At 39.2% G+C, this 16,475-nt stretch overlaps 1 protein-coding gene across 3 annotated transcripts in view; it reads left to right on the top strand.

The window, feature by feature from the left end:
• Window positions 1-1,826: 1,826 nt before the first annotated feature.
• Window positions 1,827-16,475, top strand: part of LOC124124063 (multidrug resistance-associated protein 1-like) — an 81,208-nt gene continuing 66,559 nt past the window's right edge. For all 3 annotated transcript variants that reach the window (XM_048392366.1, XM_048392367.1, XM_048392368.1), the window contains exon 1: window positions 1,827-1,935. In XM_048392366.1, the coding sequence (XP_048248323.1) occupies window positions 1,882-1,935 (54 nt within the window). In that variant the 5' untranslated portion in view covers window positions 1,827-1,881. The remainder of the gene's footprint in view (window positions 1,936-16,475) is intronic.

The raw sequence follows: 16,475 nt of genomic DNA, 5'->3' as shown, positions 1-16,475 counted from the left end.
ATGGGCACACAGAGAGGTACAATGTAACGGTATAAGCACCTATACCGAAACGTCACATCATGATAGAATAAAGAAGTCATCCATAAAATATCTTGTCTATACTGTTTGAGGCAATACTACAACAGATAGGACCTGTAACCTGAACACCAACATTTTGATTATGTGTATGTGAGAGGTAGAGAAACAATGACACAATTATTTCAGAAATAAGATATATACAAACTGCCAGTGTTAAATACACACCTTATCATTCAGAATGAGAAAGTTTGGATTTACACTGTTAAACTGACTGAAACTACTCACAAAAACTGACTGAAACTGTTCACATAAACTGACTGACGCTACTCACATAAACTGACTGACACTATCCACATAAACTGACTGACACTACTCCCATAAACCGACTGACACTACTCCCATAAACTGACTGACACTATCCACATAAACTGACTGACACTATCCACATAAACTGACTGAAACTGTTCACATAGACTGTGTGACCCTACTCACATAAACTGACTGGCACTACTCACATAAACTGACTGACACTACTCCCATAAACCGACTGACACTACTCCCATAAACTGACTGACACTATCCACATAAACTGACTGACACTATCCACATAAACTGACTGAAACTGTTCACATAGACTGTGTGACCCTACTCACATAAACTGACTGGCACTACTCACATAAACTGACTGACACTACTCCCATAAACTGACTAACACTATCCACATATACTGACTGGCACTACTCACATAAGCTGACTGTCACTACTCCCATAAACTGACTGACACTATCCACATAAACTGACTGACACTACTCCCATAAACTGACTGACACTACTCACATAAACTGACTGATACTATCTACATAAACTGACTAACACTACTCACATAAACTGACTGACACTACTCACATAAACTGACTGACGCTACTCACATAAACTGACTGACGCTACTCACATAAACTGACTGACGCTACTCACATAAACTGACTAACACTACTACAAAAACTGAGGGGAAAAATTGTCTCCGACGAATCCGTTTAACACGGTGTCATGGACGCTGATTAGAAAGATAGAGTCCATTTGTTAATTTCCAAAAGATAAAAGAAATCTACCCAGTGGGTAAACGAGGGAGTTGTGGACATGACTTTACGTATGGACAAAATGTTTATGATAATATTAGCTGATATATGTTATGGGAGGAGGAAATACATAAATCTATAAAATGTTTTATATTTCTAGGAACCACCTGCAAGCTGTGCATCTATATGAGCAGCGTGATGTATGACCTGAAATGATCTACTTTCATTCATCATTCACCAGTCGCTGCATCTGTTAGTTTATTTACCGAGGGTTTCTCCCCAATAATGCCTGGGACTTGTGTGCACTTAATCGTCTGTACATCTGATATAAATATATCAATAAAAATGTTGCTTCCTCTTTTTTTATTGAAACTTGTTGCCTTTTCTTTTCTTTATGCCCATGATATCCTACAGTTCAGTTGGTACAATTTATAAAAAGTGAAAGTAGCTCCTAATCCCACATCATAACCTCGAGGCTGATCTCTGTACAGCAAGTATTATAAGAACGCTGTAACAATCATTATCATCGCATTGGCCTAATTTAAGCTTGTGTATCCGTTTTCAGTGATATTTAACATTAGATAAAGCATGTGTGTTTATATTGCATAATAAACGTACTTGGTAAACCCAGTAACCTCATTGTTCACATGACCTTTGCAACCCGAAGTGACTCAGCAAATTTACTATCGTGGTATGCGGAAACCGCACATTCTAGCAATCATTAGCGGTTGTGCAATACGCGCGTATAATCACGGAAGAGTTGTCGCCCGCTACAGCACCAGCAAGCATGGCTGCTACGTCTCCGCCTGGGACTTTCGCTCTCTGTGATGATCTCTTGTGGGTGAGTTTCCAGCTAGATTTACAGCATACACTGCGAAGACTGGTAGGGTGTCATATATTTACGTTACGGTTTATATCACTCCAATGACACTGAACGGGTGAGAGTTCACCGGCTATGCAATCGTTCAGGACTTTTTTTCAGGATTCAAAGCTGTTTTTGGGTGGCTTATTTTTATTTTGACAGAATTTATGGCCAAGACCTGTGACATAGGTACTGGATAATCTCAGGCAAAATTGTTTCACATGTTTTGTGAAAAGCTGATGTGAAGAAATATGTTTAATCTTTGTTTTCCTTTGTGTCCACTTGAACATCGTTCTGAAACATGTTCTATACACCCCGGATTTGAACCTTATGATTATGATTATGATTATGATACGGCAACAAGTATCCTTACTTCTAGTTTGAATCCCAGGGCTGGTGATGGCTAAAGTGATAAAAAGTGTCAAAATCGACCAAAAGTGGCTCCATTCTGTCGGGAAAAACCGCACTAAGAAATTCCCAAAAGAAGCCGATAAGCACCCTGCTGCCAACATCCAACCTACTTGACCGGCAGATGCATAGAAAAAAGATTGGAGTTTCCTGTCTCTTAGCGAAAGCAGAGCTGTCATTGGCTCACTCTTCAACTTGTTTAGCTTACTGATGTTCAGAATAATTAATGTCGGTCAGTGATCTGATAGTGCCGCTCAGCTGTTATGTCATTTGCCTTGTGTGTCCTGTGGAGCATTTATGTTTGCATAGACCGGTCACAACAACAACCTGTCAAGTATTGCAAGCAGTACATGTATTTCAGCGTTTCGCAAAATAACTCCTCACAGATTTAACTCACTGTGAGAGTAAAGAATGAGTCAAGCAATAAGATGGAGATAGATTTGTATCATGTTATATCCTCACTGATCATTTCTGATGTAAATAAACCACATATGATACTGTTAAGCGGATCATGCTCTCAAATGTTATACTTAAAGTGCATGGTATGTTTATGTATAGAATTGGCACCCATGTGCCCAACTGACACATAATTGATGTGTCAATGACTCAGTGCAGTGGTATAGAACAAACACATGGCTTTATCTATGGTTCGTCTATATGGAACAAATTTGAAATGATATATGATGGTTTAACTTTAAAATAGATCACAAATACACACATTAACTTTATAGGATCTGATTAATATTTTTGTACTTAAACATATTTTATTTTCCAAAACGACAATGAGATTGGGCACAAGTGCAACACTTATTGCCACTTTCCCACTATGTGTGTACATTCAGGGCTTCTTTTTGTCAATATCTAGAGATCAAGTAAACAATTTGATATCAAAATTAAGAATGAACAACCAGTTTCATTATCATTTCCTGCATTTGTTAAAAGTAAACCATCTACCGTATTCAACGTAATAAGCGCCCAGGGCGCTCTCTAAATTAGAAATAGGGGGCTCTTATCAGCTTATTAGAATATAATTTTGGTGAGATTAAAAACAAGGTTGAAAGATTGTTAATTTTGTGGTTAATGCTGACAGCCTGGAATGATATGAAAGAAGAATCTGTGTGTATTATACGATAGATATATTTTTGAGAATTAAATTGCCCATAATTAAGGGTGCATATAACAAACGAGTGCGTATTATACACGAATAAATAAGTCTTGTGTACATTGATCAATCAGAAAGGGTTTTAACTGGGATTGTTCACTAGCCATTATATTAGCAAATATTGCGGTGGGCGCTTATTACGTCAAATACGGTATATCACGAAAAACATGATAGAATAAGTTGGTTAATTAAGGGAATAATTCAACGTAAACAGCTCCAGAAAACCTTTTGAGCCATTGAGTTTTTACTCAAAGGTTTCTAATTCAATTGGCTTATGACATTTTTCATTGGGTAACCAATATTTTTTCATTCATCTATTCATCACTCTATTGTGTTTTTCTCAAAATGAGTAAACATTTTGAGATTTCCCCCAAAATGAAATAATGTTTTAGATGTATATAGATCTAATGGTTCTTAATATGGGCTTGACTCAGAAAGTAAATTAGCTCGTAATTGTGTTCTGGAAATTAGCTCTGTTGTACGCATGCTGAAAAATTTTCATTCAGTGTTTATGTGTGCTGTTTTTATACATTTGAGTTTTTCATTTAATGCATGCGTTTCTGTATGCAACTTAAATGAAAGTAATTGGGTTTTGAATATTTTTGGGGAGTATTTTATGCAAATACGCAGCTAATCTGTAGCTCTGTTACAGGCTGATTCAATTAGTAAACCCATCCTACCTACATTATCTTAGTACATGACCTGAGCTTTACGGTGCAGGAAGCTGAAAGTCAGTTCTCTAGCTGTAGACACTGTAGTTAATGACGTTGGTTACAAAAATACTCATAGAAATGGAAATTTATATTGGAAGCAGCAAAAATGTTCTTTGTCATTCTTAATAGCTGAATAGGGCTAGGGGGCACGAGTGGCCTAAGGCGCGGCGATTTGCTGTGCAGAGTTGTGTCCCTTGGGCACGCCAGAAACCTATGATTGTGGGTTCGAATCCTGGTTCGCCTCGATTTTGTTTCTAGGTTTGTCAGCACCATACCTGTGCTCGTGGGTTTCACCGAAGTGGTAAATGTCTGAGACCTGCATCAATTCGGGCTTTCCTCCCACATTAAGCTGACATGCCGTGATATAACTGGAATACTGTTAAAATGAGTGTTAAACCCAACCCACTCACTCACTGAATAGGGCTGTGTATTGTCATGAAAATACTGACTGATGTACTGTTAACGTTCCGCATGACTGTTGAAAATAAAAATGGATTAGGACCAGTAAGCATTCATTGATATTTATTAGGGCTGCAATGAATACCCTATGAGGCGAATACAGGGATAGGGTAATAAAGGGTAATGAATACGAATATTAATTCATGAATACAATAAGTCAGCAGTTGATGTATTATTTGTTATATTCAGTGAAACATTAACAACATAAATTATTTGACATGGTTTGTTCATTATCTATATTATACATTTATATGCCTTGTCCAGGTACTTCGTCTTAGTATCTGCTCAAATTCTCAATGACCAGTGACCAAATTCCTGTCAAATTAAATATTATAAGAGTGTTGTCTTTAAAGAAATCTATGCATATCATATGTTCTTATGGATGGTTTAGAAACAGGGTATGTAAATGCACATATTGCATAGTCATAAATATTCGATTCTAGTGGCCACCAATACCGAATTCAATTCATGAATGGATACGCTTCAATTCACCGAATACGCGAGTGGATTGTAACGGCCCTAATATTTATCATATGTTAATAGGTCCGGATGCAACATCAGATTTCAAGTCGTACGCAAATTTCAATGCTGCACTCAGATTACTGGGTGTTTAGGGGTTTATTTGCCATGTGTGAAAAGAACGGTAACTCTTCCTCAAAGGGACCTAATTCTTTATTGGCACCTTTACCTTGATTTCTGTGATGCCTTCAAATTACAAGGCATATTATTATCACACTCAAATCGCCATCCACCTTGTCATCACAAGGCAAGGGAGGTAACTGGTACTAACCCATGGTGTATTTTCAAATGACAGCAATATTACTAGTGCTAGAAAACTCTCAAAAAATGTTTATCTGTTTAAACTTTAATGCAATAAACTTTAGAAGTTCAAAAATGGAAAGTGTTCTACATTCATCTCTAATGTTATTTCTTTCCTTAAAACTTCTCCCATTTCAAAAATGGATTGTACCTTGAAGTTTGAATACTGCAGCCGATGACTGGATTCCCTTGTGATGTGATGATTTATCTGGATCCTCTGATGTCATATTGCAATGAACTTTACGGTATTTTGTAGATATACAAGGTGTTACGTGGTGATTATGTTCAAGCCTATGGCAAACCATAATGATACAAGAGAGTAGTGGTCGACATGACAAATGCCCAATAATTTGAGGATGGCACTGAAATTTATGTACACCTTGAAATCTGTGGTTATAAGGTTAATGGGGGGCATGGGTGGCCCAGTCGTCTTAGGTGTCGCGGTTCGCTGTGCAGAGTTGCGTCCCTAAAGCATGCCAGAAACCTATGATTGTGGGTTCGAATCTCGGTTCGCCCCGATTATGTTTCTAGGTTTGTCAGCACCATACCCGTGCTCGTGGGTTTCACCGAAGTGATAAATGTCTGAGACCTGCATCACTTCGAGCTTTCCTCCCACATTAAGCTGACACGCTGCGATATAACTGGAATACTGTTAAAAGCGGCGTTAAACCCAACTCACTCACTATAAGGTTAACGGTGGGATTTTGTTTTGTGTGTTTGTGACATATGGGCATACAGATATGATGAAGACTTTCCTGAGTTCAGTTCCTGTTTTGTTAGGCAGCAGTTATACAGGGGATATTTAGACCAGGAAATCACAGGAAGTATTACACAATACCCATAATGAATGAATGTGGGAGTAGTCCACCAAATGTGGCAGTATTCCAGCACTGCAATGGACTCCCAAAATGAGCTTCACATTTTGTACCCATAGGGAGATCTGAACCAGCATCTTTGTCATGACCAAAGATTTGTGTATATAACTGTAGGCCACCTCACTGGCACCCACATCAGATGAGAAAACTCACATACGTGGTAAATAATAAAATATGAGGCCACGATAATAGGTTCATGTTTAATTTATGGATTTTTGGTAAATAATTTTGAAGAATTTATAGTCCTGAGCCTGATGAATGATTATGACATCCATGTAAAACATGGTATTGGTGATGCTCAGCACCATTTTGTTAGTCTTAAGGTCTTTTCTTCATTATTAGTTGATTCACAAGAGGTGACTAATGACTAATGGTATCGGGTGGTCGTGTGACGTGTGGTCCAGTTGTCTAAGACGCTGCGATTCGTTGTGCAGAGTTGCGTCCCTTAGGCACGCCAGAAACCTATGATTGTCAGTTCGAATCCTGGTTCGCCCCGATTATGTTTCTATGTTTGTCAGCACCATACCCGACGACCCGTGCTCATGGGTTTCACCGAAGTGGTAAACATCTGACACCTGCATCACTTCAGGCTTTCCTCCCACATTAAGCTGACACGCCATGATATAACTGAAATACTGTTAAAACGGCATTAAAACCCAACTCACTAACCTAATTGCGTGGATCGGTGCTAATGGTGTCAATCACTGGTTCCAGACTTGATTATTTACAGACCACTGTCATATAGCTGGAATATTACTGAGTGCGGCGTTAAACAACAAACAAAACAAATCACAGAAATGGGAATTAAAACAAACTTAAGATTCTTCAGGTTTTTTTGTTGTTGTGAGAATATAATATTGTAGTCCATTGTGTTATGTAGCCGCTTCATTCACATGCACTTTTACTGGAGAGCATGCAAACATACAGAAAAAAACAGTGAGACTTGTAAGGTTCAGACATTTCTTACAGGGCCATGGTACTAGTGATGTCACACTGGACACAGTAGTAGTCGTTGCCTAGCAGTGGGCGATAAGTGTGGCAAACGTTACATTCTTAGAGCTACTTATAGATTAACATCACATGTTGTAATTGAAAATATTTAGAATATCAATTTTTTTGCATTTTGATATAATGTGACATGGAATGTAATGTTTTGTATAATAATTGCATTGAAAGTATAACTAAGTGCTGTTTGGAGTAACAGTGATAGTTTATTTGTTTCATGTTTAACACCATAATCAGCAATATTCCAGCTATATGATGGTGCTCTGCAATTAATCAAGTTCTGGACCAGGCAGCCAAGTGATTGACATCATGAGCATCAGTCTACGCAATCTGACAACCCGATCCTGTTTGTCACCTCGTATGACAAGCATGGGTTGCTAAAGGCCAATTCTAGACCAGATCTTCACAGGGCAGAGTACCATTGAGGCTATGATAGTATGGAGAATAGTATTTGGGCAAACAATGATGGGTCATTGAGCATTCACTGCTGGTAAAAGTCAGGCAAGGGAACAAGTTCTGAGTAATATTCAAAAGTGTTATATGCAAGCACAGCATTACTGTATTCGACGTTAAAAGCGCCCCGCTCTAATAAGCGCCCACGGCGATATTTGCTAATAAATTGGCTAGTGAACAATCCCAATTAGCACCCCTTCCGATTGATCAATGTGCACAAGACTTATATATTTGCGTATAATACGAAGTCGTGTGTTATATGCACCCTTTATTATGGGCAATTAAAATCTGGAAAAATATATCTGTCGTTTATAAACATTTCATATAAACCACAAAATTTATCCTTTAACTCTGTTTGTTTCACCAAAATAATATTCTAATAAGCATGATAAGAGCCCCCTATATCTAATTTTGAGAGCGCCCTGGGTGCTTATTACATCTAATACGGTAATTAAAAAAGCTTTGAGTTGGAATCATATTTTTTTAATTTATGTCTTCCTGATCATGCTGATTGTCATAAGCCAACATGGAAAGTGAATGTGGACAGTATTATCTTCCTTGTCATGTATCTGATCTGTGACATTGTGGGTAAATACAATTCTCTATTTCCTTTGTAAGCCATCATATACGTTGAATGATCCGACTTTTAAACCTCGGAATACACCATTCCTTCTGCTGATGCAGAATGCTGGAACCTCTTTGAAAACTATTCACATGAACTGAGGATAATTGTTTGTTTGTTAGTTGTTTAACTTCGCACTTAGCAATATTCCAGCTATATGAGGGCGGTCTGTAAGTAGTCGAGTCTGGACAGACAATCCAGTGATTGACAACATGAGCATCGATCCACGCAATTGGGATCGATGACATGCATCAACCAAGTCAGCGAGCCTGACCAGCCGATCCCGATTGTCTCTTCTTACGACAAGCATAGTTGCCTTTTATGGCAAGCATGGGTTGCTGAAGACCTATTCTATCCCGGATCTTCACGGGCCTAAGGATAATTGGAAACTTCTGGATCTGTTGGTACAAATTGAAAACTGTACAGATTAAAAATGCCGAAGCTGGTTCTAGAACAAACAGAAATTACATTACTAGGACATGGTGAGTGTGGTGATATATACATTGCCAGGACCAATGCATCCATGTTTTAATCAATAATGCTAATTGTCCTAGCCCAATACATATGTAAATTAATCTCAGCCATGCATGCCATGGAATGCACGGTGACAATAAACTGATATGACCACACCATTGCAGAGTGGAGATATCATGACCTGGTCACATTGCTGCGTGGGAATATAGTGACCTGGTCACACTGCAGAGCAAATATGTCGTGACCTGGTCACAATGCAGAGTAGAGATATTGTGACCTGGTGACACTGCAGAGTGGCGACATCATGACCTGGTCACACTGCAGAGTGGCGACAACATGACCTGGTCACACTGCAGAGTGGCGACATCATGACATGGTCACAGTGGGGATATCATGACCTGGTCACACTGCAGAGTGGCGACATCATGACCTGGTCACACTGCAGAGTGGCGACATCATGACCTGGTCACACTGCAAAGTGGCGACATCATGACCTGGTCACACTGCAGAGTGGCGACATCATGACCTGGTCACACTGCAGAGTGGCGACATCATGACCTGGTCACAGTGGGGATATCATGACCTGGTCACAGTGGGGATATCATGACCTGGTCACACTGCAGAGTGGCGACATCATGACCTGGTCACACTGCAGAGTGGCGACATCATGACCTGGTCACACTGCAGAGTGGCGACATCATGACCTGGTCACACTGCAGAGTGGCGACATCATGATCTGATCACAGTGGGGATAGGGGCGGTCGGGTAGCCTAGTGGTTAAAGCATTAGCTCGTCACGCCGAAGACCCGGGTTCGATTCCCGACAAGGGTACAATGTGTGAAGCCCATTTCTGGTGTCCCCCGCCGTGATATTGCTGGAATATTGCTAAAAGTGGCGTAAAACCATACTCACTTCACTTCACAGTGGGGATATCATGACCTGGTCACAGTGAGGATATCATGACCTGGTGACACTGCAGAGCAGCGATATCATGACCTGGTCACATTGCAGAGTAGGGATATTGTGACCTGTTTGCAATGCAGAGTGCTATTATCATATATTCACTCTACAGAAACTATGATGTCAAAAAACATGGAGTGATATCAATAATGGTGTCATGTGCTGAACAAACTAGCTTGTGTGTTATGAACAGATTATTTAAGATAATTGTATTTGGCAAGAAAGAATGAATGTGAATCTGGTGTAGGTCTTGAGATGATGTCCTGGCATTATGGAACAAACCAGAAACCTCAGTGGTTGAGACACCCATAGGACTACTTCAGGGTAATCCACGAAGATCCATGGTGAACAGGTCTTCAGCAACCCATGCTTGCTGTGAAAGGCGACTATGCTTGTCGTAAGAGGCAACTTACGAGATCGGGTGGTCAGGCTCGCTGACTTGGTTGATGCATTTCATCGTATCCCAATTGCTTAGATTGTTACTCATGATATCAATCACTGGATTTTCTGTTCCAGACTCGATTATTTACAGACCGCCATCATAAAGCTGGAATATTGCTGTGTGGTTTTAAACAAGCAAACAAAACTTCAAGGAAAGTCACTTTCTCTTATACTTATACTTTCTCTTATACTTTTGTTAATGTCTATCATTGTGTGTCCAGAGCAGGGAACACAGCATTTCGGGTCAAGATAAATGAGTTTCTTGCATATTGTCAAAGCTTAAGGAAACTATTCTGTGTTTGTGACAAATAGGGAAGTTGTGGGAGTCCGTGTTTACAGAATACAGTCAAGTCTCGTTAATCCGACAATTGGCTTTATCCGACACTAATGATGGGAACCGATTAAATGAGTGCTATTTAGACCCGTTAATCCGACAGTCTCTCACTCCAACTCTGACACACCTAATTTGCAACGAATTACCGAACTCACTCATTAATCAGTCTCGTTAATCTGACACAGTGATGAGCGTACTCTGTGGTTATCTGCCCGCGAGTACACAGCCCGTGTTTTGATGCAAGACGATTTGGCTGGTAGCTGCATATTACAACTGCTGCAGAGATAAACTTGCTTAACAATAAACAATTATGCTTTAAAAAAAGAAAACAGGATTAATCACATGTTGAGATTACCTCAATCTAAAAAAAAATCAGATACAAGTTCTCGCTATCGGCAAGGACATCCCATTACAGGTCACGCCAGAACAACCTTTTGCGAACTATGACCGACCAATGAAATGAATAAAGTCAACGTGAGCCACTTAGAGAGCAGCTTTCTTAATTAAGCTTTGCGGTAGCAGTTTCAAAGTTGCGACCTCCACTCCAGACGTTAAACTTTAGAGGTTGCATGATTAGAAAACATATTCCGCTGACAATGTAACATAACAATATAAATATTTATTTAATATTTTTTCATTATGTGTTTGAATCGTTATCTATCGAGTAGTTGACCGATTTGATCACAAACATGGATACTACTTAATTTTGGTTACCCGACATACTCGTTAATCCGACATGATCATTATGTCGGATTAACGGGACTTGACTGTACATGTACCATGTTATTTAGTAGACTGCCACAACAAGTAAAGCAAAATGAATGTCCTCTTGTTTTATGGATGAACCTGCCCAATTGCTCACCCAAATTAAATCTTTTTTTGTTGGTATTATATACCAATTAAGTCAACTAGTTTGCAGTAATATCTGGGTGACAGATGTATTAAAATAACCAGATTTCGTGTGATCATTCTTCGATCTTGGCCATGTTTATCATGATTTTGTTCACTTGTATACTTTCTTATTTACGAAGTAACTTCACTCATTACACTGTCAGGGATGTTCAGAGTGATTGGTTCACAACCTGTATATCTATTGATTATGGTTAAACCTCTTTTAAGAATCTTGCAATTCCATTGGTTAATCCGTACCACGTGTACTACTCATGTGACACCAAAGAGCACAGTCTGTTGCTCCAGAAACATCCTTGGGTGATTCTAGGAATCAAACCCATTAATGTGAAGCCCATTTCTGGTGTCCCCCGCCATGATATAGCTGTAATATTGCTAAAAGTGGTGTAAAACCATGCTCGCTCGCTCACTCACTCACTCACTCACTCACTCACTCACTCACTCACTCACTCACTCACTCACTCACTCACTCACTCACTCACTCAAACCCATGACCATAGGATTCTGTCACACCTAAGGGATGCTAAACTGCACAGCAAATTGCAGCATCTCAGATGAATGGGCATCTGTTGTCCCTATTTTTTTAGGACATTGACAATAAATTATTGTCATTAATATTCTGTTAGAATAAGTGAAATTGAGCAGAATCCTTGCTGTGATGACCAGTTTCATGTTATTCGTAAATTAAACTCTTTTCAACATGTTCAGTGTAATTATGAGCTATTCATCATGTTCATGTAGATGGTGATGTGTGATGGTGGTGCCATGTGCGGCTCTCACTGCACACTGACAACATCAACTTCACCATTGATTATATATGTGTCTCATAATGCACACACTAATGCATGAGTTTCCATTGAGAACCCAGGGATCATTATTGTGGTTTCCCAGATGTACAGACCCGTGAAGATTCCGGGGTAGAATAGGTCTTCAGCAACCCATGCTTGCTGTAAAAGGTGACTATGCTTGTCGTAAAAGGCGACTAACAGGATCGGGTGGTCAGGCTCGCTGACTTGGTTGACACATGTCATCGATCCAAATTGCGTGGATCGATGCTCATGATATTAATCACTGGATTGTCTGGTCCAGACTCGATTATTTACAGACCGCTGTCATATAGCTGGAATATTGCTGAGTGCGGCGTTAAACAAAAAAACCAAATCCCAGATGTACAACTGCACACATATTCATGTCATGCCAGATTACTTTATGCGAAAGGGATATGTTTTTCAATATGTCACATGGCTCGTGAAGATCCGGGGTAGAAGAGGTCTTCAGCAACCCATGCCTGCCGTAAAAGGCGACTATACTTGTCGTAAGACTCACTGACTTGGTTGATGCATGTCACTGATCCCAATTGCGTGGATCGATGCTCATGATGTCAATCACTGGATTGTCTGGTCCAGACTCGATTATTTACAGACCGCCGTCATATAGCTGGAATATTGCTGAGTGCGGCATTAAACAAAAAAACCAAATCCCAGATGTACAACTGCACACATATTCATGTCATGCCAGATTACTTTATGCGAAAGGGATATGTTTTTCAATATGTCACATGGCTCGTGAAGATCCGGGGTAGAAGAGGTCTTCAGCAACCCATGCTTGCCGTAAAAGGCGACTATACTTGTCCTAAGACTCACTGACTTGGTTGATGCATGTCATCGCATCCCAATTGCGTGGATTGATGCTCATGATATTAATCACTGGATTGTCTGGTCCAGACTCGATTATTTACAGACCACCGTCATGTAGCTGGAATATTGCTGAGTGCGGTGTTAAGCAACAAACAAACAAACAAATAGTATTAGACATCATTGATGGAAGTTAATGTGTTGAACCCTTAAAAAAATGGGAGTCTGTCATTTTCTGCAAGGTGGTTTTAGCTTTAATATACTAGATTGTGTTATTTATAGTATTTGGTTGGGAGAGGAGAATATTCAATCTCTTGTTTGTTATACTGCTCTTTTACAACTTTGAACATAAAACACAGGGGATGCATAATATTCAACCATTTGAAGGGGAAAAGATGGTAATAATAGTCTATGTATATAGTGCTGTTATCCATGCATAAGCATGCTCTAAGTCTTTAGAAATTACCGGTGACTGACTATAAAAGTCCAGGTTCCACCCTTGCCAAACAACGTTGGAATTTCTTGGCTCGATCATTCCGCCACCATTGGCAATTATGAGTTATATCCCTTCTATGTCCCTCCTATTGACCAATCAGATTCCACCTCTCATATCACATTTATTGAAATGAACATCCAAACTACGAACTCGATCCGTGTCTAGACTAAGGGTGAAACGATACACCGATATTCCGATGCATCGCGATACTTGACCAACGATAGGATATACGATAAACGTGGGCCCATTTATCGATACGCCACGATAAGGAACGCAAATCTCAAGTACAGCGTTTCCTCGGTATTGTGCCTTTCAATAAACCGCTAACTTGGTTATAGCGCGCGCTGACGCATGGCTCCCAAAAACGTACTTACATTTTTAATAAGCTTAGGTTTTACACCGACAGATGTTTTTCCCCATCTCATAAAACATTATCGGCTGATCACCGCAAGCACATAACACCGAAAATACCAGTCAGCAAATCCGAACTGAAGTACGCAATTCAATACCATTATTATACTATCTTGTTATTAAAAGGTGTTCATTGTATATCTGGACTTGTGTTTGTAATATATTTTATTAATTTTATTCAAAATTTCATTTAATATTGTTTTCATTAAGTTATGTGAAATAGTGTGTGAAGAGATACAGCAACCACGGTCAGATTACCGCTTTTGACGCATTGAAATGAACTTTAGTTGCTAGAGAATGGATACATATATTAAAAATGCCATACTTTGACTCGTTTAAAGTCATATTTGTTGCAATTTGGCTAATATATGTCAACATAACGTTATGGCAATCGAAATACATGTAGCACGGGAAGTCCCTAGAGTGAATGGTCAAATTGTTCCATACGTAAAAATATCCTGTAACAGCAATCACCAGTACCAAAATGCTACACTTGTTGTTCTTATAATTATAAATATATAATTATATAGTAAAAGCTGCAACTAAGGTAACACAATATTTGAATAAATTATTCCTGATAAAACAATAATTTCAGATACAATTTCTTCGACCATTGCATCAAAATTCTTTGAAGTTGTATCACTGGTGGAGTACATTAATTATTTTCTGGTGTTTGAACTTTTAATTGTTTTGAAGGAAAGTTGAACAACTTCAGTAGTCTTGTTATTATAAAATAATTTTGACTGTTCCAAAATCATGAAAGGTTCAATCTTAACATGCTTTAAGTCTTGTTTTTGTATCATTGCGTATCAAGATACGTATCGTATCGTGACCAGAATATCGAGATGCGTATCGTACTGTGACCTTCCTGTATCGTTGCAGCCCTAGTCTAGACTGACAAATGACAGTCTACAGCAAATTATAAATTAACCTTGGTGTCTATCTGACACATCTTTTTAATCACATTTTAATGATCAGCCGATTGATCAATGATGACTAACACTTGTAATCACCACAGGTTCATGAACAACTTTGGAAATCTCTCCCGTCAAGAGTCTTTATTATCAGAATGAATGCCTTAATAATTACTGTCATATATAATTTGACATAAACCAAGTCATGTTTATTGTCATTTGAAAATCGTAAATCAATCCATCACTTCGTGGGTGCTCCCCATTATGAGACCACAAGTTGGTCAATATCAAATGGTGACTTGTCAAGCTGCTCCATAAGTTTCAAAACTAATCAGTGATATGTAATCAGGTATGTATTTCTGGGTCCTTTTATGCAAATCACAAAGAGTCTAAGGTTTCCTTTGTGGTACAATAATGGCTGGTGATTAACTTTCAATCTTTGCGCTAAACAATTACTGAAGTTTTGTTTGTTTGTTTAACGCCGCACTCGGCAATATTCCAGCTATATGACACCGGTCTGTAAATAATCAAGTCTGGACAGGGACAAGCCAGTGATTGACATCATGAGCATCGATCTACGCAATTGGGATACGATAACATGCATTAACCAGGTCAGCAAGCCTGACCAGCCGATCCTGTTAGCCGCCTCTTACGACAAGCATAGTCTCTATTTACGGCAAGCATGGATGCTGAAGACCTATTCTACCCCGCATCTATCTGGTTTGCCATGTGACGTTAAATAATAACTCACTCACTCACTCTATCTGGTTTGATAGCCATTTGCAGAACCATCTGGTTGCTGGTTGGAAACAGCTTGTATTGTGATGACACTGCTCGACAGTGCTCAGTAGAAAGTAACTCTCAATGTTTCAGCCTCATTTACAGTTTCAACAAGGCAGCCCATGGTAATCACGGCAAGTGATAGAGTGTCCTCCAAATGTCAGACAGTGATGTTATGGCAACTTCGATACACCTTGACATTCACTGCAACCACATGTATTTAGTGTTTGCAACAACAGTTTAACTGATCAGATAGACAAGCACTGTGGAATATGTCAAAAGCAGACTTGTGTCGGACTGAAAGTTTCATCTTCCCGAGGCAAAAAAGTTACCGTATATGTCCGCAGGTAAGCCAAATTTTGAGGACCAGAAAAAAGATTCTGTAGAAAGGGGTCGGCTTATCGACGGGATACACTTTCATGATAGTATTTTTCAGATCTTGATCTGTCAGAAACATCTCCTGAATGACGGTCTGATAGATTACAACGTCCTGAAAGTTTGGAAGTTGCCACGACTACAGCCATTATTGTTATAAATGTTCAATAATGTTATTATAATACGCCAATGCTGTCATTATTAAAAACAAATTATGCATGTTGCTATTTACGATCATAAGTTTTCAATTGAATGTTCAAAGTGTATCGTTCTTC

This window comes from Haliotis rufescens, unplaced genomic scaffold, assembly GCF_023055435.1.
Source record: "Haliotis rufescens isolate VD_foot unplaced genomic scaffold, xgHalRufe1.0.p SCAF_11, whole genome shotgun sequence".
NCBI lineage: Eukaryota > Metazoa > Mollusca > Gastropoda > Lepetellida > Haliotidae > Haliotis > Haliotis rufescens.
Note: the sequence above shows the minus strand (reverse complement) of the source record. Positions and strands in the feature narration are given on the sequence as shown.